This window comes from Biomphalaria glabrata, chromosome 15, assembly GCF_947242115.1.
Source record: "Biomphalaria glabrata chromosome 15, xgBioGlab47.1, whole genome shotgun sequence".
NCBI classification, from domain to species: Eukaryota; Metazoa; Mollusca; class Gastropoda; family Planorbidae; genus Biomphalaria; species Biomphalaria glabrata.
Genome location: NC_074725.1, coordinates 5,640,823 through 5,666,784, shown reverse-complemented (window position 1 = coordinate 5,666,784; position 25,962 = coordinate 5,640,823). Strand labels below are relative to the sequence as shown.

Here is a 25,962-nt window from a genome sequence, read left to right as displayed (position 1 = left end):
TATGGCTTAATATAAGTAATCTTCTGTTTTCCTATTAATCATTATAGTTCTAAAACTATTGCTAGTAATAATCTAGATCTAATTAATTTGTTAAAACAGCCTTGGTTAAAGGTGAAGGTCGGAAAAAAATTTGGTTGCTATTTTCATTTTTTTTTTCAATACTTTTAAATTGTAAAGTAAAAATTATAAAGTAATAGAAGATCTAGATCTATTATTATAATGTATATTATTTTTCATATAGTTCTAATATATTTAAATATATGATATATATTAAATATTATGTTATAATATAAAATAAAAAAATATATAATATTATATATATAGAAATAATCCAAATATAGATCTATGTTATTAATTATTATGCAAATGTAGTCAAAGTCAAGTGACTCAATCTCAAACTCAAAGTAGATCTATTTATAAGTAAATATTTCTATTAATTCTATAGAATTACAATATATAATTTATATGGTTTCCTTCAGTTGTGAAGAAACTGGGTGGATTATTTCATAGCAGCATTAGCATAGCATTGCTTATGGCAAGTTATGGTCAAAACAGTGTTGTCCACGCAGCAGTTATCCCCTCTCCACTCAGTGGATTTATCCAAAAGAACAGCAAGTACCGTGTATATACAGTTTTTAGGATCAGCATCATTGTAGACTCTGCCAGGGTGTATTTTACTGTGGGCTGCAAACTGCCTAAAGAAGGGTCACTGGCTCAGGTCCTGATTTTTCCTCAGAGTTGACTTCCCAAGCTTCCATTTTTGGGTATAGCTGCAAGGCAGCAGAGGTTTGAATTCCAGCATCTAGGTCGGTAGCCAAGCAAGGCTAATAAACTCCCCCTTCCTGAAGCTTGGTGGTTTATGCGACAGTTACTAGCTTTTTCTCCTTCTCCTGTAAAAAAAAAAGTAAAACAGTTCCGCTGAACCCAATATCTTATATAATACAGACGTTACTTCAAAAAAGAAGATGATTACGTCCTACGCGTCATGCCACAGGCAAAGGTTGTGAGTTGGACTGGTTGCAATTTTTATATAGGATCTGATCTACCAGTACTTCTATCACAGTTCATTATTATTTTAGTTTCAGTTTCTATTTTACTATTGTTTATTTTTAATTTTCTGAAATGATGTTAACAATGAAAATTTCATATCTCTATCATTTTTTTTACTTTTTTCCTAGTGTTGATTTTTGTGTTCCATTGACTTATGGCTCTGTCCCCTCCCTGAATTAGGTTGCCAGCAACTTTTGTTTTTTTTTTAATTGACTATCTTACAAGTCAATGTTTTTTGTCATTTAGTAATTTTAAAGACAGTGGTCATTGCAATATTAGCTCTGCTAATCTTTAAAATTGTCTCTATCAGGGATGCACTATAGATTCTCTTTCTTCAACATCTGCTGAATGTGGTGCATACTTTGCTTATAAAATACAAGATCTAAGATGCTCCAATCATTTCAGTTTATGTTGTCCAATTTTCAATTTAAAATCACTGATAGTTTCAAACAATTTTCCTAAATTTGAAAACATGCATGTATTCTTTTTTACTTTTCAGTTCTAATTAAATAGTATAACTTTTTTTTTTATAAGAAAGGAAATTTTATGTTATGAACTTTGAACTGTTTACATAAATCTACACACATACACAAAATGTAGGCCTTAGTTTTCATGTTTTTTTTAAGACATGAGGGGGAGGGGAAGAGGAGCTTAGATATCCATTCACACCTAGTTGTAATATTTATCTGTAGTCCTAGGTATATAGGTATATTTACTGAATATAATTATTGCATTATTTATTATTTATTTATATTTTTATATCTAAATATTGATATTTTTTAAAAAGTAACTTGTCATTTGTGATTTATTGTTGTGTGTCATGAAACCTAGTTTTTAGTTGTACTTTGAACCCTATCACTAAAGGACCCTTTCTTATCTGTGTTATAGAGTGTGTAGTAAAAAAGGACTATCATACCAATGTTGATATAGGTGGGACTAAATGATAACAGAGTGACACAAAGTTCACATATTTGCTTTTAATCAAAACATACACATTTGGTTAAAAAATAATTTATAGATTTGTTCTGAAAGAAGAGGAGGAGGATGAATAGAAAAAATATTTTCTACTTTGAGATTTAAAAAAAAAATTATTTGCTTTAAAAATTTCCTTTATGAAACTTATCTAACATCAACATATGTGGAGTTTGAGGTGCCTAGAAATATATACCAACTCTTTACTTTAATACACTGAATAAACGCAGCACTGAATGAATACAATTTTCTTTGAGTTTTATGCTTTTAAAATAAAAATTAGTAATCCAATGAGAAATGAGTAGTAAAATAGGAATCACTGTTAAACTGATAACTTAACTGACATAAAATATTGTTGGAGAATAAATTTAAAGCACAGTGAAGATGCAAGTGACCAATAATAATCCATAATAATAAGCACACTTAACAATGACCAACAATCAATGACTAATGACAGTGAACAATTAACCCTAATAGCTAGTTCTATGTTCCTTAAATCGTACAGTGCAAACAGTTTTCTGAATTGTTTGTGCAGTTAGTAAATTCTTCAAGTTTCTTAAAGTTCTGCCTAGACCTTTGATCTATTTCTAAAAAGTTTCTAAATTACATTGAATCATGTCAAGGTCGTCTAGTTGGTACAGTAGAACAAAAACAAATATTTCTTTACACCTACACACAAAAATTGACCTAGAATAATTCGGACTGTTCACGTACCCCTGGTTCAGCTGCTATTGTGTGCTGTCAAGCGTGACATATTGAAAACATAGTGTCAAATTGTTAAATTAAATAAATAAATCAAATATGAGCATTGAAGTTGTCTAATTATTCTAATTGATAATATTTCAGTTGTAAAGATTAACTGCAGCATTTTCTTGTCCCAGAGGTTAACTGTCACATGACTCCCCTCCCCACCTTGCCACACCCATCTCCACCAACAATTTTAACAGAGCCAATACAGACTCTATTTAACTATATTTCTCAATATAACAATCTGACAACATAAATATACTAAATATATCAAAGATTAAATGAGCTGGAAGCTTGTAATATATGCCACCCTCAGGGTGGAAATTGCATGCTTTCAAAGGCTACCTACTTAATGATACTGTAGTTTTGGTTTTATTTGCTTTTTTTTTTTAAATGTAAAATTCATTCATAATTATTCACAGACAGCATCTCAATAAAGCAGTGGCAAAAAAAAAATGGAGCAATAAATACCCATGTCAAATTTCTGAACATGATCTTCAGCAAAATATGAACTTTAATGTTGCCCTTTCTTTTTTTATTATCTTTAATTCTTTAAAATTATTAAAGTGGTTACTAAAAAAAAAAATGTAAAAAGAAATATTGTAGCAATGAGCAGCTTTTTAAACAAACAACTTAAACACGTAGAGAAATTATTACTAGTAACAATTTACAGAAAATAAATTTAATTAAAACATGGTAAACTTAATTGCTTTGTCAGCATCTTGCATAAAGTTATGTAGTTAAAAACTATAGTCTTATTTTGATTTATACAATTGCAGGTACTGTCGGCTGCCAATAACATTACCTTACAAAATGTGTGGAGTGGCCAGTCCCAGCAGAAACGAAACCTTTCAATACATGAGCACATGTCCATGGAACTACTTCGAGATGCCGGTATTGCAGTTCCTAGATTTCGAGTGGCAACAAATAGTGAAGAAATTTATAAGGATGCAAAAGAAATAGGTATATAAACATTTTTTCCCTATCATAATCTTATATATCCAGAATTAAAAAAAAGGTTTTATAGTATTAAAATTTAAAAGATTAGGTTATTTTCCCCATTTTTTATTTGTATCTAATAAATAATTGTTCATGCTGTTAAAAATCCAAGTTAGTCTTATTAATTTGAAGTCTGACTTAAATTGACATTCTAGATGCATTTACAGCTTAATGCAGAATATCCTGTCATTTTATTTCTGTTCTATTTTACTGTGATCCTTTTTGACCATAAAATATCAGATAAATCTGCCTAGTAGTCTTGTCCTCTAGATCATTACTTACATAAAGATGTGAACCACTGTGCTAATGTTTCATTTGTTTTAATAGGCCCTAACATTTAAAGCTACTGTTTAATGTATTTTATTTGACTGAGTTGTTTGTGAGTAGTTTGACATCAAGTCCTTTGTTCTGATCCAGCCGAGTTGACTGGCACTCCAGATGTGGTGGTGAAGGCTCAAGTTCTGGCAGGTGGACGTGGGAAAGGAACATGGGACAGTGGACTCAAAGGGGGAGTGAAATTAGTGTACTCGTGAGTAATTCTGTCATTTAAAAAATTGTACTAATTACTATTGAACCTCAATACAATGAAGTACCAGATTCAAGGTCAGACATCATTGTAACTGAAATCCATTTGAATCTTGAGAGCCAGCAAATTGAAGTTTCTGTTAGTCACAATGAAAAGGCAAACTTGATTAATTTAGTGATAGTACATACAATATCCTATTGCTGAAATTTTAAGATTATTTCTACCATCTAGAAAATATTCGCTTGAATATGTTAATACCTGTGCTTGGGACCCTTCAACCCAAGAAAACATTAAGAAACTAGAATAGACACAAAATAAAGCCATAAGATATATAACAAACGAATATAATTCATATCTACCTTAAAGTAACACCCATTAGTATAATAACTAAATTTAGAGACACTTCAGGACACAAGACTGAAATAATACATAAAACACTGAACCCTAACTTACAATTACAAAAACACTACCTGACTGAGTGACCAGAAATTAATGAAAGTAAACTTCATGCCAAAAGTTTAAAACCCTTGATCCTTGTAGTACATTTTGGATTGCAGTTATGTAGGTGTTCCTAGACACATATAATATATATACAATTAGATTATGGACTGGAAAACTGGATTTTATTTTCATTTAATACTGCTGAGAGACTGCTCATTATATTCTGGCTTAAAAGCTTGCAGTGACTTTGATGTACCCAAAAATCTTTTCATTAATATAGCATACAATTTTATAATCAAAAACAAGTAATTGAAAAAATTGAACTTAATAATAAATTAAACAAATCATTATATATTTTTTTCGCTTCATATTAAATTTAATGTCCAAAGTAAAGAATTTTTTTTGCCGTTATCAGGTTTATTGTACAGAGGTTCTAAAGTATATTTCTTTTCCATCTTCTTCACATGTGTACATTTGATCAGTTAGAGCCCATCTTTCAAACATATACACAACCTTCAACAAATATAGGTTAGAGTTAGGCATATAATATGTCCTCTTTGAAACATATACACAACCTTCAACAAATATAGGTTAGAGTTAGGCATATAGTATGTCCTCTTTGAAACATATACACAAACCTTCAACAAATATAGGTAAGGTATATAGTATGTCATTTTTCAAACATTGCTCATCTTATCATCTACATAGCCTTCAACAAGTAAAGATTTGACTGAATCATAGACTATCACATGGCCAACTCTGATACTATGAATAATTGTATCACATTTGTCATACATGTTCATGCTTAATTTACCTGTGAGTTCTAAACTTAGGGCACCTCTGAGTCCACCCAGGTATAATGGGTACCTGACATTAGTTGGGGAAAACTAAAGGCGGCTGGTCATTGTGCTGGCTACATGACATTCTCATTCACCACAGAAACAGATGACCTTTACATCATCTTCCCTAAAGACCGCAAGGTCTGAAAGGGAACTTATAAACTTAAATCCTAAATAAATTATAAATTCTAAAGCGAAGAAGTTTAAATAAAGATAGCAAAAAAAAAAAGAAAGAAATAGGCTTAAAATTGTATTGTTATATTTTTTAGTTGCTGAAAGGATAAGGATTTTAACAGCATATTTGAATTTTTCTCTTTGGCAAAATGCAGTTGCAATGTTATTCATAAATATTTTGTTTCGTTGCTTTATTTTCAAGATCTGGAGACTCTCCTAACCCTTCCCATAAAATTCAACAGGTTTTTTTTTCAAAGTCTGTTTTGTTTGACAGAGCTAAAGAGGCCAAGGAGATTGGCAGTAAAATGATTGGTCACAAGCTCTTCACAAAACAGACAGGGAGTGAAGGCCGCATCTGCAACAAGGTGATGGTGGTTGAGAGGCTGTACCTCAGGCGAGAGTTTTACTTTGCAATCACTTTAGAGAGAACCTATGGGGTGAGTTTTGAGCTCCAGTTGTAGGCTGGTCTTATGTATTTAAAGTCCATTAACAGTTAATATTTTACTTTAAAATATAGCCTTGAAGATTTATGTGTCATAAGAATGAGATTTATTGACGTTTTAAAAGAGAATTATATTGCTACCTAATAGTCAAATCTAATTTCCTACTAAATAAAAAAGAATAGTCTATAAATGTATTGAATGATCTCTTTCAACCAAATAGTAATATGTGATTTTTAAAGAAAATAAAAGTAAAAAAGAAAAGCTTTAGTTTCTTGAAATTAAAAAAAAAAATCAACAAGTTCCCTTAGAACTGTACCTGTAGTTCATGTAAATCCATATATTTAAAGATATGCAAAGTATTTAATTAAATGTAATTAGATTGCTTTCTAATAGAGTCTTCATTCATTATTTTCATTTGATATTTTAAAAAAATGTATCATAATGTTAAGCCTATGTTTTAGTTGGCAGTATCAATTTGCCTACAAAAAAAACATGATGCAGTGGTGGAACTTTATTAGTTTTGATTTCTTACTATTTAATTTTTTTTTTTAAACAGTTCATAGCTGTTGTACTCTTGTACTTGCCACACTCAAGGGGCTGCTGTCCTTTGCTTTTAAGTTCCAAGATTTAATGTTTACCTGTTGTCACATTTATATAACACTGTGACCAACTTAACTGAAGAAAAGTAAGACAGCTATCTAGGTCAAGGAATGTCTTTGGCCTGTCTCATTACAAAAAGTCTTGCTACCTGTATTTTCTGCACCAGTTATTCCATTCTTTGGCCTTGAAAAAAAAAAAGGCAATTATAAAACTTTTCTTCACTGCTCCCATGATCTTTTACATCTTTCTATTTTTATGATGAGGGAATTGTTTTTGGGGCTAGTCACCATGTCTCTTTGTGAAGGTTATGTTAAAAACATGCTAGGGGCACGGGGAGAAGGTTTCTTCTAGAAAATTAAACTTGAGAAATAAGCAAAGTTTAAGGTTATGGTTCCAAAGCAAATCAGAAACCTTTATAGGTACAGAGCCACTATGTGTTTTTAAATAGTTACATTGTTTTAACATTAACATAAAGGGAATTGGCTTCCAGACTGGGGGTCCCGGGTTTGAATCTTTCTGAAGAAGACTGGGATTTTTAATTTCAGGATTTTTTTGCGCCTTCTAGTCCACCCAGCTCTAATGAGTACCTGACAATAGTTGGGGAAAAAGTAAATGTGGTTGGTCATTGTGCTAGCCACATGACACCCTCATTAACCATGGGCCACAGAAACAGATTACCTTTACATCATCTGCCCCATAGATCACATGGTCTGAAAGGGGGAAACAACTTATTTAACCATCAGTAATTTTCTTTTGATATATGCACTTATATATTCTAAAAGGCTATTTAACCCCTGCAACATAAAGGTCAATTTCTTTGTCCATGCATCCTTGACTAGGACTAGTAAATGTGCCATGAACTGAGCAGTAGCAAAAGTGAACAAATCTTAAGAAGTTAGTCAGAGTCTGTCTAATTGGTACTGTTTAGTTATTCAGTCTAGTGAAATACTTTTCATCATTTTCTGTGGCAGTCGGTTTAAAAAGGACATTGCATACTCAGCACGATTTATAACCCACTAACTATTCAGATGTATGTAGTCTGACTCTGAGCCTTTGTTTTCAAACTGAAATTTAAGAAGAGTTCTTGGTGCAGGTTTAAATAAAAAGCATGAAATCGAAAGTCCTCATGATCTGCCATGTTTGATTTAGTTTTGATCTTTGTCATGCACATTTTTTGTTCTCCTTTTTCCATTCAGTCTCACCTACCTCTAAATGTTAAATGGTTTTCTCTTGAAAACACAGGGCCCCGTTTTAGTTGGCAGCGCTCATGGGGGTGTCAATATTGAGGAAGTGGCAGCGGAAAATCCCAGTGCAATCATCAAGGAACCCATTGACATCATTGCAGGCATCTCCAGATCACAGGCCTTATATGTGGCTAAAAAGATTGGATTCAGCTCTGCGGCAATAGAGAAGGCAAGTATTTTAATCTACAATTGCTCCTACCACTGGATATGTTAGCACCTACTTGTGAGACTTTTAAAGTCTTCCAGTTTTTACTTGAACATCAATATTAATATGGCTTCAAAATAAACATCTCACATCTATTCTACATTTTTGTTTCTCTAACTACTTAGACAAACTAATACTCTTGACATACTTAATGTAATCAAAGAGGGAAAGAAGAGAATTAGACCCAAATATAATGTCTTTAATATTTTGTATCAATTATTTATAGCATTATTGCTTAGATTTTTTTATATTTTTTATTTATTTCATTTTTTTAAACCCAACTTTCATGCTTATAGCATGCTCAGTACACTATGGTACAATCTCTTTTGTGGAGCACTGGGGCCAGGGGGAAGGTTTTTCTTGTTGCTTCTTGATAGGTAGCCAAGCGTTTTTTGTCACTCAACCATACATCCCACCTTTGTGTCATTGCACTGAACATATTTTTAATGCTTGGTAAAATATATATTAAACTATCAAATGTTTGTGCTTCTTTTCATTTACCATTAGGCAGCTCAGGTTGTGACTAGGTTCCACATAACCCAGCTTCCTATAAAACCTCTCCATACATGCCAACTAAAGTAGACATTGTTTTTTTTTTAAAGTAACCCACCTTACATTTTCTATGTTCAAGTTTTTCTTGATCTGACTTTGATTGTGATCCGTTTCAGGCAGCAGATTATATCATGAAGATGTACAATGATATTTTCATTAAATATGATGCCTCTATGCTGGAGATCAACCCAATGGTGGAGGATAACTCTGGTCAAGGTAAAAGCATATGTATAGTTATCAAACTGCTCATTTGTTTATGACAATTAAAAAAAGACATTTAACTCTTTCTCTGGAATTATTTTCTACATTCTGTTGGATATATCACTGGCCCATTGTCTTGTTCCATATTATGACTACTTTTATGTTTATCAGAAAATGTTACATTTGGTATAGAATTAAATTAATGTTTATAGGACCAAAAGCTATTTTAATTTGAATTATGAAATGAAACATTACAAATCCTATACAAGTTATCTAGATCTAGAGATAAGTTCTAGGAAATATTTTAGGATCCATATTTACACAACACTTAATAAATAACACCTTAAAAGCAATTAAAATGGAAATCTTGAGCTTTTTATCCCATGTCACTGCCATTAAAAAAGAAAGGCAAAATACTAGAGAAAATGTAAAGACCTCTGTTTTAAACACATCATACTTTGGTACTAACATATGTGGAAAAGAGAAAAAAAAAGGTCTTTAACAATGGGAAATTATTTATGATTAATTTTTAAGCAATTAAAAATATTTTAGGAAGAAAATAAAGGAAACAAATTAGTTTTAAAGCATCAACAATGGCCGGTTGTTTCAAATGTTTTAATCTAATGTTTATCTGACTGGCCAAACTGATAATGATTTTTCAAATGGCTCAAACAATAATGAGCAAATAGATGACTTTTATTAGACTTCTTTAGGTATTTGACAGAGTCTACCACCATAGCTAAAGTTTCTGTAGAATGAGAGAATATTTTTTTTTCTACATAATTCTTTTGGTGATGTGTATTTTCTTTTCTTCCATGGCTTGAACCATTTTTGTTTTAAATATATCATTTTAATATATATATTTTGTATTGACCACCAAGAGAAGCATTATCTAAGGGTACTTCTGTCTTTCTAGTTTACTGCATGGATGCTAAAATCAACTTTGATGACAATGCTGCCTTCAGACAGAAAAGCATTTTTGCCTTGAGAGACTGGTCTCAGGAGAATGAGAGAGACTGCAGAGCTGCACAGTCTGACCTGAATTACATAGCTCTGGACGGAAACATTGGTTGCTTGGGTCAGTGAATGCTTTTGTTTAAATGTGGCATCATAAAAACTCTTTTTTTTTCTGTTATGGGGGAGCTGTTTATAATGTTTAGACAGTTTTTTTTTTCTGGTGGTGGGAGCTGTTAATAATGTTTAGACAGTAATACTATTCCTTTTAATAAATAAAATTATTTTTTTTCATAACTAAATACTAACTTTATGCTCTGTGACAAGCAATGAGAGCTTAATGTGAAAAAGTTGTCCGTCCGAAATTATTCCCATGAATACAAAATTGTCAACCTGAAAGAAGAAGCGGATAGAGAAAAAATGTCAAGATATTGAGGAGGGACAGGACAGAGACGCCAGTAAAAAGGCGTACCAGCTTGTAAATGATCAAACCTTAAATCATGGAAGAACTACTGCATAAGGTTCACTTTCACCTATCTCTCCTTAAATCATGAAAGAACTACTGCATAAGGTTCACTTTCACCTATCTCTGTCTGTTGGGGCACCAAACTAGATCTGTTGATAGTCTTTCTCTATTCCTCTGTCTTTTTCCTTTGATAGAATCTCTTTCTCTGTCTGCCTCTTCTTTTATTTCCTGGTACTTTTCCCTAAAGGAAGGATTTTGCTTTTAATATTGCCATAGAGTTTTAGTTTGCGTTTTTTTTACAGTAGTTAGCCGAACCTATCCTGTTTCTAATCTCTTTATTTGTGATGCAGTCTTTATATGTGATACCTAGGATCTTTCTATTGCTAAGGTCCTGCTCTCTAGTTCTGCAGTCAGTGTCTAAGATTCACAAGCGTATAAGAATGTGGTCATGACCAGGAGCCCATCAGTCTGATTTTAGTGTCAAGGGTTATGCCTTTGTCTTTCCATATTGTTTTGAGTTTTGAAAGGGCTGCTGTGGACTGTGCTATGCCTTTGTCTTTCCATATTGTTTTGAGTTTTGAAAGGGCTGCTGTGGACTGTGCTATGCCTTTGTCTTTCCATATTGTTTTGAGTTTTGAAAGGGCTGCTGTGGACTGTGCTATTCCTTTGTCTGAAACAATAACTCCGAGATATTTAAAAGTACTGACACTTGTCAGCTTTTCACATCCATACTGATGTCTCTTTTAAAGCCCTGTTGGCTATTGGTCATGATTTGTGTTATTTTGGCATTGATTTGCATACCATATGCTTCAGAAGTCTTGTCTAGGCTTATCACCAAGTCATCTAGCTCTTCTTCTGTCTTGGCTAGACCATCTTTGTTGTCCGCAAAGTGCACGTTAATATTTCTTCCTCAAATGCTTACAGAACCTTCATAGCCCTTGAGAGCACAAGTTAATCTGTGGCTTACAGAATTTTGCTTCATCTAACACAAGTTAAGCTTTAATCCGCTAAGGGAAGAATTTAGTTGACATTTAATAAATGAAACAAGTCAATGAAAAGATATAGCAAAATGTTTATATATTATTTATGGTTTTGTTTCTTCAGTTAATGGTGCTGGCTTGGCTATGGCTACCATGGATATTATCAAGCTGCATGGAGGGGCTCCAGCAAACTTTCTTGATGTTGGTGGAGGTGCTACAGCACAACAAGTCACTGAGGCCTTCAAACTTATCACATCAGATCCCAAAGTAATTTTAGACACGTAGATGTGTTTGCAAATAATTTGGTGCCAAAAAAAAATTTACTCATTAGTGTAATTTGTTTAAATGGGAAAACATTATGGAATTAATTTTTTTATATTGATCAAAATCTAATTTTGTTCAAAAATCCTATTGCTTTTTATTTAGCAACTTGTTATTTATTGAAGTTAGAAAGTAGTTATTCCAATTAGGTCAGATGTTTGGCATACCAAGGAACATTTTGGTTGCAATCATGCTTTTGGGTTGAAGTCTAGATCAGAAACTTGTGCCTCTAACTACTCCATGGTTCCCAAAAAAAAGCTGTTGGTGGCTAATTATCACCTCATTATACCACATACATTATTGGTCACAGAGTTTGGTGAAGTATATCTCCTTCATGATTCATAAGGTGTTTAGTCTTAATTATAAACTCAGGTATTTATTAAATTATATATTTAGTTTTATAGTTGGACAACATATAAATGACATTAAATTTTAGTTGAGAAAAAGAGGTCCACAGCATTCTGTCTATTTCTTACTTGAAATTTAAGCCTTTACATAATATTATATGCCTTAAACTTAAACTGTTGTAATTAATATTTAATCCTCCATAATGGTAATTGCTTCTCGTCTTCTAGTTGATTGTTAGGACTTATGGGATCTAGTAAATAATATTTATTATGTTAGTGTCAGGCCGACTCCCAAATATAATTTAAGTTGGATAATGTGTACATTTCTCTTTGCAAGTATTGTCTTTATGAAATGTGTTTCTTTTAGCATCATTTAACAGAGGTAAAAGTTATATATTATTTTTGTTTAATAGGTAAATGCAATCTTAGTGAACATATTTGGAGGTATCATGCGCTGTGATATTATTGCTCAAGGGATTGTGGCAGCTGCAGGAAGTCTGAGCTTAAAGATTCCCATTGTGGTTAGGTTACAAGGTAAATTGGTTGCGTTGAAAGTAGGTGTGGCGAAGGGTATGCTAAATTGGACTTGTAGAGCTTCCATTCATACAATTAGGTACACACACTGTCAGAAACATTTAAATGGGATCCATGGCCTGTCTGCAATTATTAAAACCTTGAGATATAGATTTGAAGCTTTACCTAATACAAGGTACCAAAACATTATTCACTCTTCACACCAGCTCTGTATCCTATCTTAGAATATAAAAGATCAAAGATGGCAGTTGGCCCCATATCATTCTTTTTTCATTGACATCCATGCATTAAACATGTATATTGAATATAAAATTATATTAACAGCAAAGGGAGATTAACATCTCATGAAAAGCCACCACAAAACACTAGATCTGCTACCTAATTACCGCACAAAACTTTCTTAAGAAAACTAATAAGATTTTAGAAATAAAAATCACCCTTTTGGTCAGGATTTTGTGATTTTACCATCACAAAAAAAGATACAAGACACAGATAGCAAAGACAAACAGACACAAAAACTCGTTTGTTCCCATGGCAATCAAATCATTAAATACAATTCAACTATCTGGTATAAACATTTCATTTGTGAATTATGAATGAGTCTTGTGTGAATGTATATTTTGATTTTCTATAATGTTTTGTTTGGTGTAATGCACATATTGTAAGACAAATTTCCTTATAGATAACAAAGATTATTATTATTATTATTATTATTATTATTATTATTATTATTCATACTTGCCTTCTCTCTTCCACCCACAAAGTCAATAAATAATACAATTTTAACATCAGAAAGCAAATACCACTTACGGAATGACACAGTCAAATTACATAGTCAAAGAAAATCATATTTTAAATAATGTCAGACTAAATGCCTGTGCAACTCTAAACTTGTACGATTATAACTCCAAATAAATTTATTTGACTAAATGTATGAAAAGACATCATGCACATTCCTTGTCCCATATGCTAGGACAAATTTGTACAAATACTCCTTCTTCCCTAGTGCTATTAGAGCATGGAATGGGTTGCCTGAGCTAGCCAGGAAAACCAGTGACTTGGCAGAATTTAAGTCATTGGTTAATATGTATGACTAAATGCATGACGTGTAGGGCGTAATCATCTTCTTTTTTGAAGTAACGTCTGTATTATATAAGATAAGATATATTTGAGATTCTGATGGTGGAAGGCATTATTGGACAAAAAAAAAGATTTTTTATAAAAATGTCTTTTTATCTTTCCACTAGGAACCAAGATGGATGATGCTAAAGCCTTAATAGCTAATAGTGGACTTAAAATTATAGCTATTGATAATTTGGATGAGGCAGCCAAAATAGTGAGTACCTTCTATTTATTTATTAATCCAGTCAGTAAGAATGGAATAAGAAAGGTCATCTAAGTTATCTCGATCAAGACATTATTGTTTTAGCTAATTGAGGATACGTTTTTATTGAGCACATGAGACAATGTAATGTAACAGAAGAGGATTCTTTTATTCCTGTTTCACTACTCACCCACATGTACCTTTTAATACATTACAGTGTTGAGAGGACCTTGTGTACACTGATGATGAGTTCAGACACAAAGGGCTCTCTGGACATGTGGAAATATTCCACAATATATTGGCTATATATATATATTAAGTATTAAATCAAAAGCAAGTAACTGACAGCAAGAGTAGGGAGAGTTAATTCATGTTAGTCCAGCATATTTCGAGTCGGTGTAGTTGTGTGTAACTGGCTAATTCATGTTAGTCCAGCATATTTCGAGTCGGTGTAGTTGTGTGTAACTGGCTAATTCATGTTGGTCCAGCATATTTCGAGTCGTTTAGTTGTGTGTAATTGGCTAATTCATGTTAGTCCAGCATATTTCGAGTCGGTGTACTTGTGTATAACCGGTTAATATATGCAAGTAACTGACAGCAAGAGTAGGGGGAGTTAATACATGTTAGTCCAGCATATTTTGAGTCGGTGTACTTGTGTATAACCGGTTAATATATGCAAGTAACTGACAGCAAGAGTAGGGGGATGTAAGGGAACTCGGGTGAGTTCCTTACTACACTTACATATGGCTCGATAATCTAGGGTATGATTCTCAATTACACTTGTCAATACTTGCTTAACTCAAATACGAACACTTAGTATACATCAACTCTAACTCCTTATATTCATGAATATCGATAATACTTTAATACTTAATAAAGCACACAATTATATCACTCTTATGAAATACACAAAACACCAGCACCCTACTCAGACCAGGTCAGCTCTCCAACTGCTTGACTGACCGCTAGAAACCTAATTGTCCCCCCTTGAAAATCCCGTGATAAAACAATTCACACGCCAACCCATAAAATAAACAAACACACACACAATCTCACATCTTACACACCCACGCTCTTGACATCTCCCCCTTACTTCCCCTAGATTTTCCCAGAAAATCTAAGTCTATATTATGTACACTAAAAAAAATTATTAATGACATTGTTGAAGTACAACATGGTTAAAAAAATACTACTCAAAAATACACAGTACATCTTATTATGTTTACATTAGTAATTAATTGCAATTCAACAAATTACATCCATGAGTTTAAGTATGAAATAATGAATACAATACTGCTATGCATCAACATTAATAAAATACATGAATTATCTTTCCATTACCAAAAAACAAGTTCATCAATAATAATGCATATGTAATAATAAAACTAATAATATAACTAAACTAATCTTCATCTGTTCCACTTGTCCAGTTCCTTCTCTTGTGACGTCAGGTTACAATGTACTGTTTATTGTTTGTAAATATAGAGCTTAAGACTTGACTTCCGATGCTTCTCAATACTGGATGAGACGACGCGTCTTGTGCAAAGTACAATTAAAACACAAAGAGATGAACAGTTCAGTCCATGTAATTTAGCAATAATAATAATAGTAGTAGTAGTAATAGTAGTAACTTCTCTGACAAGACGATCATAGTTGAAAAAGTTCAACGTACATACTGGATTGCTGAGACGTGCACAGTCTGAAAACGTTACAATACCAGGTATGCTTCTGACAGAAACAATAATGTGAGTTCAAACTGTCAGCCTAGACAATGGGTCAGCCCAAAAGTTGTCTGTACCTTTTATGTGCTCTATTTCGAAGTCAAAGTCCATAAGGTATAATATCCATCTAGCAATACGAGCATTGGTGGTTGCAGACTTGAGATACTTGAGATTCAGGTGATCAGTCCAAACAATGAACTTACGTGAATACAAGAAGTGTTCCAACTTCTTAATTCCCCATGTTAATGCTAACAACTCACGCTCCATTATGCTGTATTTACATTCACGTGGGAGTAATTTTCTGCTGAGGAAACGGACAGGATGCAATTTGTTTCCCACGTACTGTAGAGCAGCAACTGCAACAGCCTTGTCCGAAGCATCACACTGTAGATAAAAACATTTATCCGGATCAGGCAACATTAAAATGGGGTGAGAAGTCAAGTATCTTTGTATACGCTCCAATGCAACCTCCCCCTCCACAGTCTTAGCAACTTTAGAAGGGTGCCCTTTTTTAAGAATTTCAGTAAAGGGAGACAACAAGCTTGAAAAGTTTGGAATGAAGGAGCGATAATAATTGAGCAGACCTAATAATGATCGGGTTTCCTTCTTTGTTTTAGGGTACCGTAGCTGCAGAATCTTACTGACATTAGAATTTTCAGGCTGAAGAAAGCCTTGGCCAATCTTATGGCCTAGGAATGTAATAGTTTGGAACCCAATTAGTAACTTGTTAGGCTTAACAGTAATATTGAATTCTCCTAACCTCTCAAGCACCTGTCTCAACGAGAACATGTGACTCTGCCAATCAGTGTTGTACACACACAGATCATCAAAATAACAAACTACTTGTTCTAAACCTTTTAGCACTCTACGCATTGTTCTGTTAAAGAAACTAGGACTGTTTTTTAAACCAAATGGGAGATATTTGAATTGATAGTGTGCATTGGGTACTTTGAACGCTGTGTACTGCTTACTACTCTCTTCTAATGGCACCTGCCAGTAACCTTTCGTTAGGTCTAATTTACTAAAATATTTAGCTTTCCTTAGTGTGATAAATAGTTCTTCTTGATCTGGTATGACTTCTGCATCAAATTTTGTTATGGAATTTAATTGCCTATAATCAACAACTGGTCTCAAGGTTCCATCTTTCTTTTTGATTAAGATCATAGGAGATGCATAAGGCGATTCACTCTCTTCAATAATATTCATGTTAATCATCGACTCAATTTCTTCTTGTAGCCTTTGTCTCAATGCCATTGGTACATTATAAGGTTTTAAATTGACAGGCTTATCCGATGTTAGAGTTATTTTAAAGGGCTCCACTTTCGCTTTTCCTGGTACATCTGATATTACGTGTGCAAAGTCTTCAAGAAGTTTTTCAACTTCATTTTTCTGAGTTTGGTTTAAGTCTTTATTAATGGTTATTGCCCTTTGGTTTACTTCTCCATTTCCATGGATCATTTTCGGTAGTTTTAATTCTTCTATCTCATTATCAATGATTTGCCCTGTTTCATCATGGTCATATTCATCCACGACTCCAATAAATGCAGCAGACAAAATGTTACTTTTACAGCTACTGTTGGCAACATTGTTACTTGTTACTTCAACTGGGGTATAGTATTTGATTAATCTGTTTACATGAAATATCTTTGATTTGTTTCCTTTCTTTACTATGTAGTTTAAGTCTGATAACCTCTTTTCTATCTTGTACGGGCCTTCCCAATATAATTTGAGCTTATCTCCCTTTTTTGGTTTCAACACTAATACCATTTCTCCTGTATCAAAACTTTTTTTTACAGTGTTTCTATCATATAGTCGTTTTTGTTCTTGCCTCGCTATGTCTTCATTATCACATGCAATCTTAGCTGTACTTTGTAGTCTTTCTTTTAATTCCTCAAGATATTCAAACAAGTTAGTGTAATTAGTGTCAACTTCTTTTTCTTTGGTCATAAGTTTCTTCAAAATTGCCATCGGCCCTCTAATTTTTCTTCCAAATACAAGTTCGTAGGGTGAAAATCTTGTTGTATCGTTGGGCAGTTCTCTTATAGCGAATAATGCCGAGACTAAGTATTTGTCCCAATCTTTAGATCGTTCAGAACACAGCTTTCTTAATATGCTCTTAAGTGAACCATGTAGGCGTTCTACGCATCCATTCGAGGCCGGGTGGTATAGCGAGGACTTGATTATCTTCACATTGAAGAATTTGCAGACTTCTGTGTATAAATCTGAACCATATTGAGAACCATTGTCTGAGAGAATGGCCTCTGGAAAACCAATCCTAGTGCAGACCGAATACAAAGCTTCTATCACAGTAGTTGTCTCTATATTTCTCAACGGTACAGCTTCAGGCCATCTGGAGAATGTGTCTATCATAGTTAGGATGTATCTATGTTTACTTTCTGTCATAGGAAGAGGTCCAACCAGGTCTATTGCGATTTTCTTAAAGGGTACACCTTGTCTGTCCATCTTCCCCAGCACTGCTTTACCAGCTCTCCCTGGAACTTTTGCTCTCTGACATGGGTCGCAGCACCTTACTAACTGCTTTACATCTTTGTCGACCCCTGGCCAATAAAATTCAGAGTAGATACGAAGTTTTGTTTTCTTTACAGACATATGCCCTGCCAGTGGTGAGCTGTGGGCGTTTTCCAGTATTAACTTACGCCTGCCCTTAGGAACAACTAAAAGATCTTTAACAACTTGAGGTTCCGTAAGGGACGTAACTCTCTTGTAAAGCAAACTCTTCTTCCTGACAAACGTAATACATGCTTCTTTAGTCACTTGTGTTGTTTGCTCGGTACATTTTCTCCATAGTGGTGCCAGAGTTTCATCTTCTTCTTGTTCCTTCTCTAGACTCCCTTCTATAATTGTTCCTATGACCGGAGACTTTACTTGAGTTTCTTCCCTTTCTCTGTTCTTCATTCCTCTCGTTTCTACGGCTGACACAAACAGACCTTTCACATTGCCTATTAACACATCAGCGACCGGCTCCGGAAATAGCACAACGATGAATTCTCCTTTCAGGTAAGGTGTGTCAAGCTTTGCCTTTGCGGTTTTGTATCTAAATACTTGCCCGTCTGCTAAGCACAATGAGCATTTCTCCGGCAAAATATCTTTTTCATTGACAAGTGTCTCTCTTACGGCGATAACGCTACAGCCGCTATCTCTCAGGATCGACGCCTTTCTTCCATTCAGCTTTCCTTCTTCTATGTTTAGCGATCCAATAGACTTGTCATTCATAATGAAGTTAGCCACACTTTCTGGATTATGGTAGATCAGATTGCAAGTCCCTTGTCTATCAGGCAATTGCACCACGGCACATTCGGCTTGATTGGAGTAGTTCCTTCTAGTCTCATTCCTATACCTTCCTTGGTTATTCTGGTACATTCCATTTCCATAGTTGTTTCTTCTGTTGTTAACTTGGTTGCTGAATGTGTAATTTGGCCTATTCCATCGCCCTCTTGCTCTGTTGTAAGAATTGCTATAGCGGGGTCTGACGAAATTTCTTCTGGGCTCATGGTACTCAATGTCTGGCCTGATATAGTTTGCGCTGCTAGGACTGGTTTGGTAGCGGTAATTTTGCCTATTCAAATCTCTTCTGTCACTCACTGCGTTGGCCTGATAAATTCTCGATTTCTTGAAAATGCTTTTACTGGCGAAGATTATCTTTCTGTTCTCCAACAAATCAACTAGCTTTTCCAACGACTCAGGTTCTTTATCTAGGATCTCTTCTCTTACCTCCTCGTTTAGGGCACTGAGTATAGAGTCTTTCAATATTAACTCCTCCAGCTGTTCAAAGTTTCGTTCTATTTTCGCCGCCTCGCACCACTGTCGGAAGTTCTTTTGTAATGACACAAAAAATTCTCTTGGGCCATCTTCAATTGGGACAGTCTCATGCCATCTTTTCCTGCAGGCTTCCTCCGTCATTCCCACATAGTCTAAGAGCTCTTTTTTTATCTTCTCGTAGTCAGTGCAGTCCACTAATCTTCTCTGTGTCAGGAATTGCCTTAGTTTAGGTGTTATTTTCTCCTGCAGCTGTGCCACCCAGTCTTCTTCTAGAACCTTGTCTCTCCTAGCTGCCATCTCGAACATGTCGAGGTAACATGGTAGATCTTCTGTTGTCATGGCAGGGAAACCTTTACTCAGTCTTGGTCTCTGGGCCGTGACTCCGGTTGTCGCGCTTGATTGTGTTTTATTTTTTTCCTGGGCAATTAGTAAATCAAGTTTCTTCATTTCTCTTTCGTGTTCCCTTTCTTTCTCTTTCTCCTGTCTTTCTTTGTCTTTCTCCTGTCTTTCTTTTTCTTTCTCCTGTCTTTCTTTCTCTTTTTCCTGTCTATCTTTCTCTTTTTCCTCCAATTCCAGTTCCTTTAATCTTATCATCTGTTGCAGCTTGGACATTTCTCTTTCCTCCACCCTCTCAGATCTTTCTCTTCTCTGTTTCTCTGCCTCACTCTCCTTTTCCATGTTTTACTTTCTATTCCTTCTAATACACAGCACTCAGTACGTTTGCTACACTAAGTTTTACAGAAAATTTTAAAATAACAGTCCTAGTATTTCTTTTACCTTAAATAACTACCTTAAGAATAGTTATAGTGCTCTATTATACATACAATAAGAAAATAAAATCAATCCTAATTTTGAAGAATATTTTTAGTTATACAATAGATTAGGCAAGTAAATGATCAAGACAGAAAAATACAAATTGAAATAATGATCAGATTATTAGATTCAGGAAGTTAGAATACGTTGATTTAAAGACTCTTGCCTTTTTTAAATTGGCAACAATAAAATCAGAATGAAATGACTGAAGCCTTAAATTGAGAGGCTAGTATGACAGCAAAGAAAAAAAAGCAGGAAAATATATGATAGTCAAATTGAAACAAATTATAATAGAGCAAGAAAATAGAGGCTAGAGAGTAGAGGGTTCAGCTACACGAGAGGTAACACAAATCACTTAACTTCCACTCCCTGCACGTGATCCAACCTGTCCTCGTGATGCAACTTCGGGCTGTCGCTGTCCTCTCTGTATTGGTACTTCAAACCACCGCCGTTCCTCAGGCCAAATCAAGGGGCATAACACATGAGGAAAAATGTTTTAAAATAGAATGAGTGTCAAATTAACAACAATATAACATGTAGAACAATATTTGTAAGTTTAAGTACATCAATAACAATTTATAACTGCTCTACTTATACAATTTATGCGACGAGAGGTCCCGGGTTCAAATCCCGGACGAGCCCCCAACTGTAAGGGAACTCGGGTGAGTTCCTTACTACACTTACATATGGCTCGATAATCTAGGGTATGATTCTCAATTACACTTGTCAATACTTGCTTAACTCAAATACGAACACTTAGTATACATCAACTCTAACTCCTTATATTCATGAATATCGATAATACTTTAATACTTAATAAAGCACACAATTATATCACTCTTATGAAATACACAAAACACCAGCACCCTACTCAGACCAGGTCAGCTCTCCAACTGCTTGACTGACCGCTAGAAACCTAATTGTCCCCCCTTGAAAATCCCGTGATAAAACAATTCACACGCCAACCCATAAAATAAACAAACACACACACAATCTCACATCTTACACACCCACGCTCTTGACAGGGGAGTTAATTCATGTTAGTCCAGCATATTTTGAGTCGGTGTACTTGTGTATAACCGGTTAATATATGCAAGTAACTGACAGCAAGAGTAGGGGGAGTTAATTCATGTTAGTCCAGCATATTTCGAGTCGGTGTAGTTGTGTGTAACCGGCTAATACATGTTAGTCCAGCATATTTTGAGTCGGTGTACTTGTGTATAACCGGTTAATATATGCAAGTAACTGACAGCAAGAGTAGGGGGAGTTAATTCATGTTAATCCAGCATATTTCGAGTCGGTGTAGTTGTGTGTAACCGGTTAATACATGTTAGTCCAGCATATTTGAGTTGGGGTACTTGTGTGTAACCGGCTAACACATGTTAATCCAGCATATTTCATGTTGGGGTAGTTGTGTGTAACTGGCTAATACATGTTAATCCAGCATATTTCGAGTCAGGGTAGTTGTGGTTAACGGCTAATACATGTTAGTCCCAGCATATTTGAGATGAGAAATGGCCATTGAGAACACACTGCTGTAAACACCATGCATATGGATATCCCTTGATATGATCAGGTGACCTTGAAGTGATTGAAGTCAGACCTATGGTGCTTCTATGTGTTTTCTAGAAGTTTTTGGCAAGCCTACATAGGGTGAAACTTGAATTCAGTTCAGTACACATCTTTGTTATTTATAGTTAAGGTCCTTATAAGTTTATTGTCTGTTTTGTCAACATGAAGGGCAATGATAGACTTAACAATACAAAAAGAAATCTTTTTTCCTCTTCAGGTAGTGAAACTGTCAAATATTGTCACACTTGCCAAGGAAGCATCAATTGACGTCAAGTTTGAACTACCTTTGTAAAGAATCACTTTTTTTTTGTTTTGTTTCATTTCATGTTCACTGTTACCAGTTTTTTTTTAATCTAGTTCTTTTTTTTTTTTTTTTTTGTCAAACATTTCTTTTCTAACCTTTTTTTTTTAAATTTCAATGCTAGATTCATATCTTTAACTTTTCCAGAATCACTATACATAGTTATCTCCCTTTGAACTTTTCCAGCATCACTTTCTGTATACATAGTTATCTCCCTGATCCTGGCTTGTCTGACCTGATTATATCATAGTAATGTGACCACATACCCAATTATCTCAGTCTTTCTCTCTGATTTAAATAGTCAAATAGCTAGTTGTTAAGAAATTTCAATTAAGCCTTCAACTTTTTTTTTAATTTTTAAAGATTAAAATATGAAGTTCAACAAAAATAAAATGTAAATACTAAAAAATATTAAACTACACATTTATAAACATAAATGAATCTAACTACAACATTACAGTATTGGTTTCTATGATAACTTTGATTTCTGTAACATGCTATATTATAATGGTTTGGTTGGCAGATGGATTATGTTGTTGCTAGCACCTTTACTTGTCGCATGTGAAAATGTGAAAAAAAACTTTTTTGAGCAAAGCAATCACTAGCTTTCTGTTCCAGTGTGAATGTGTTTTAGTCCTTCAAAATCTCTTTTCACGTTCCATCACAAGTGTGTATTTGTTTATTCTCTGCGAAAGAGATTTTGATATTACTTCATTTTGTAAACTTAGGCATTTAGCAGTTTATTTTTTAAAGTGCATCAAATGCCGTCAAATAACTTGATTGAAATATGAAAGATATTGATTTTGTAGCTGTTCAAATGATGTCTGGAATGAATTTTCTTTCATGAATCTCAGTGAATTAATTTGTTCGTACAATAAATAGATAAAAATAAAAAGGTTAATGATAAGTAAAAAAAAATCTTAATTATTATTATTATTATTAATAATTATTAATTAAATCAAGAATAATAATTGATGAATCAGTTTAATAAAATAAATAAATCAATATAAAATTGTTTAGCTGAAAAATGTATGCTAAAACTTCTAAATAAAAGCAAGTCAGGTCTTGTAGCCTCTGCCTTGTCCTGCACGACACACCCTCTGTGTAACCAAGTCAATGACACTGTTATTATCTGGAGATGTTCAATTTGCTTAATTATTGATCTGTTTGTAGAAATGACAAAAAAAAATTAATTAAAAACAGAGCAAATTTATTCAACTATCGGAGTCTGTTTCTTCACACTATTGAGTTCTCTATGAAATTTAGAGCTAATTTAAATGTATCTATAGCAACCACACTGTAGAGGTTTACATGTCCAGAGATGTCTGCTGGATATTTTTGTCCAATGGCTTTGAAAAGTTTTCACTTGATACTGGCTTATATTTTTGGTCCTTGTTCATTATTGCCTTGACATTTTAGCTCAAAAATCAGATTTTCATGTTTCAACTTCTTTAATGGATTGAAATTTATTTCTTAATCAACTCATTGAAGTATTCTTATTTCGAATGTCTTTCGTGTCTGTATAATTATATTAATTTTTAATTTTAGAAAATTATTGTTACAAAACGTTTTTTTTATTGAAGATGTTACTTACAGGAGTTTTAAATTGTCTGATCCTTTTCTAAAATCTAAATGGAGGCTTGCATGTTAGTATGAAAAAAGACACAGAATGTGTTTTTAAAAATACGAACTTGTATTTGAGTTTATATATTTAACTAGTTTAACTTTTCATTACTGGATTTTTAATTGCTATTTAAATTAAAGCTAAAAATCTTGTAAAATGTTCACTCTTTTATTTAATGCCAAAATAAATGAGCTTTTCTGCATCAATTTGCTCTTATATAAAAGTTAACAAATTTCTATATACTGGAGATATATATATATATAAATATATACACATGTATAAAACATGAGATAATTGTATATTTTGTGTAATTTGTTTAGTGTGATATTTAGAATAAAAATAGCTTATAAAAGTTCAATTTATTTTTTTTTCATAGTTGCCAACTAGTACATAAAGTAGCTAGAAATTAGCTTATAAAGTAGCTACAATTGTAAAGTTACTCCAAGGGTTTTGTACCCTAATGAATTTAATGTAGAAAGATTTTTGTGAACGTAAGGATTTTCTTTGTATTTGCTATCTTTCATATTCGCAAAGAATTAAAAACAAAAAAATGAATGTCAAGTTGGTTTTTTTTTTACAAACCAGGAAAAGGATTTAATTTACAAATGAATACCGTATTGAAAATGGAATGTCTGTTTGTTTTTAATAGTTTATAATTTTGTTCTGATTGGGTTTTGCTTTGTAAATTTTTATTTTTTTGCAAACTTAGGGTTTTTAATTTTGAAAAAAGTCATTTGAAGACTGTCAGTAACTCTTGTGATAGTGCAACTGAAGGACTCTATGGTTCGGATGTAGTCTTTCTGCTCATTATTTTGTTGGCTGGACTGCATGACTGAAATCTGTCAGTAGTACACATTTCTGTGTGTGGACTAGCAATAATGTTCATATGGTTTCACTAATGATGTATTATATGTTATATTTCTTCACCATAGCTTGCATCTGTGTGTGTGTGTGAGTGTGTGTTTTCAGGGAAACACATCTCTATTTAGGTTGTGGAAACACTTCTTGACAACTATGGAGGTTAACATTCTAGTTGTTTGTTATTTTCAGTCAAATTAAGGTCTGAGTTTTGATTAGAAATGTTGATTTTTTTAGTGTGACTGTTTGGCTTGGTGACAACTGCTGGTCTTGCTAGGGATTAGAATAGGATTGGCATTGCTCTTGGCAGAATGAATTTCAATTTCACTCACAATTTTCTGTTTATTTTTTGGTGTGTTTAATTAACATTAGAGTGGAAATAGACAAGATTTGTAAAAGTTGCTACTGGCAAATGTAGTGAATGGGTTTAAAAAAATAATTTATTACCTGACTATTTTCTGTCCTCTTTTTTTTTCTCTGTAGTTCACTGGTAACTTTTTTTTTTTTTATCATTGTCATTATCAATGTCTTTAAAACAACATCTTGAGAACCTTTAGGAAGTTGATAATTTTAATATAGGTACATTGTTTGGTGTATTGTTAAGTATTTTGTTCTGTTAAGGTGAGCCAAGAAACATCTTTATGTTAAAGTGATGATGTATGGAGTGTCTGTTAGAACAAACTTTTTATAATCTTGTTTTAATGCATGAGCTACCATATGACATTTGATCACAGACTTTTATTATACTATGATGGCGGACAGTTGGTAATGACAAATATTAAAGGTTGAAACACAATTTACATACATCTGTTTCTTTGTGGTGAAAATACAGTGTCCTCCAATTCTTTTTTAAAAGAATCACATCTTTTTAAGGCCAGAAAATACAAATTGCAAAAAAAAAATTCATTAAGCATTCATCTTATTTTTCAAAGAAAGATACTTAGATCTATAGGTTTCAATTTCTGTTAAGAAATAAAGTCTTTATCGTGAAATAAGAATTTCCGGTGCCATGTCATTTATATACATTTGTATACAATAATGAGCTCTCCCTGCTATGTCTGATGTATGTGTGTTTGGGAGCAGCCATGTTGAGTTTTTTTAAATATGTCCAGCAATGTCTATGTTTTAGTGATTATATATTAACTTATAGTGTCAGTCTGTTTCCTTGACCTTTAAAGTCTGTGTATATATAACTTTATTTTTTGTTTTGAATGAATAGTGAATGTTTGTATCAGGTCTTAAATATTTAATGGGTGTAAATGTTTAGATGACCTAACTATTAATTTGAATTTTACTTACTAAAATTAGGAGTTAGATATATTTCAGTTAATATAATTGTAATTAAAAAAACCTTAAATACTTTCTTATATATAA

General features: G+C 33.4%; 1 protein-coding gene across 1 annotated transcript in view; it reads left to right on the top strand.

Moving 5' to 3' along the window:
- Positions 1-25,962, top strand: part of LOC106055802 (succinate--CoA ligase [ADP-forming] subunit beta, mitochondrial-like) — a 31,688-nt gene that overhangs the window by 147 nt on the left and 5,579 nt on the right. The window contains exons 2-11 of the mRNA XM_056011863.1: positions 3,549-3,732; positions 4,186-4,297; positions 6,023-6,185; positions 8,034-8,208; positions 8,913-9,008; positions 9,910-10,071; positions 11,518-11,660; positions 12,475-12,595; positions 13,843-13,931; positions 22,023-22,093. Coding sequence (XP_055867838.1) covers positions 3,549-3,732; positions 4,186-4,297; positions 6,023-6,185; positions 8,034-8,208; positions 8,913-9,008; positions 9,910-10,071; positions 11,518-11,660; positions 12,475-12,595; positions 13,843-13,931; positions 22,023-22,093 — 1,316 coding nt within the window. The remainder of the gene's footprint in view (positions 1-3,548; positions 3,733-4,185; positions 4,298-6,022; positions 6,186-8,033; positions 8,209-8,912; positions 9,009-9,909; positions 10,072-11,517; positions 11,661-12,474; positions 12,596-13,842; positions 13,932-22,022; positions 22,094-25,962) is intronic.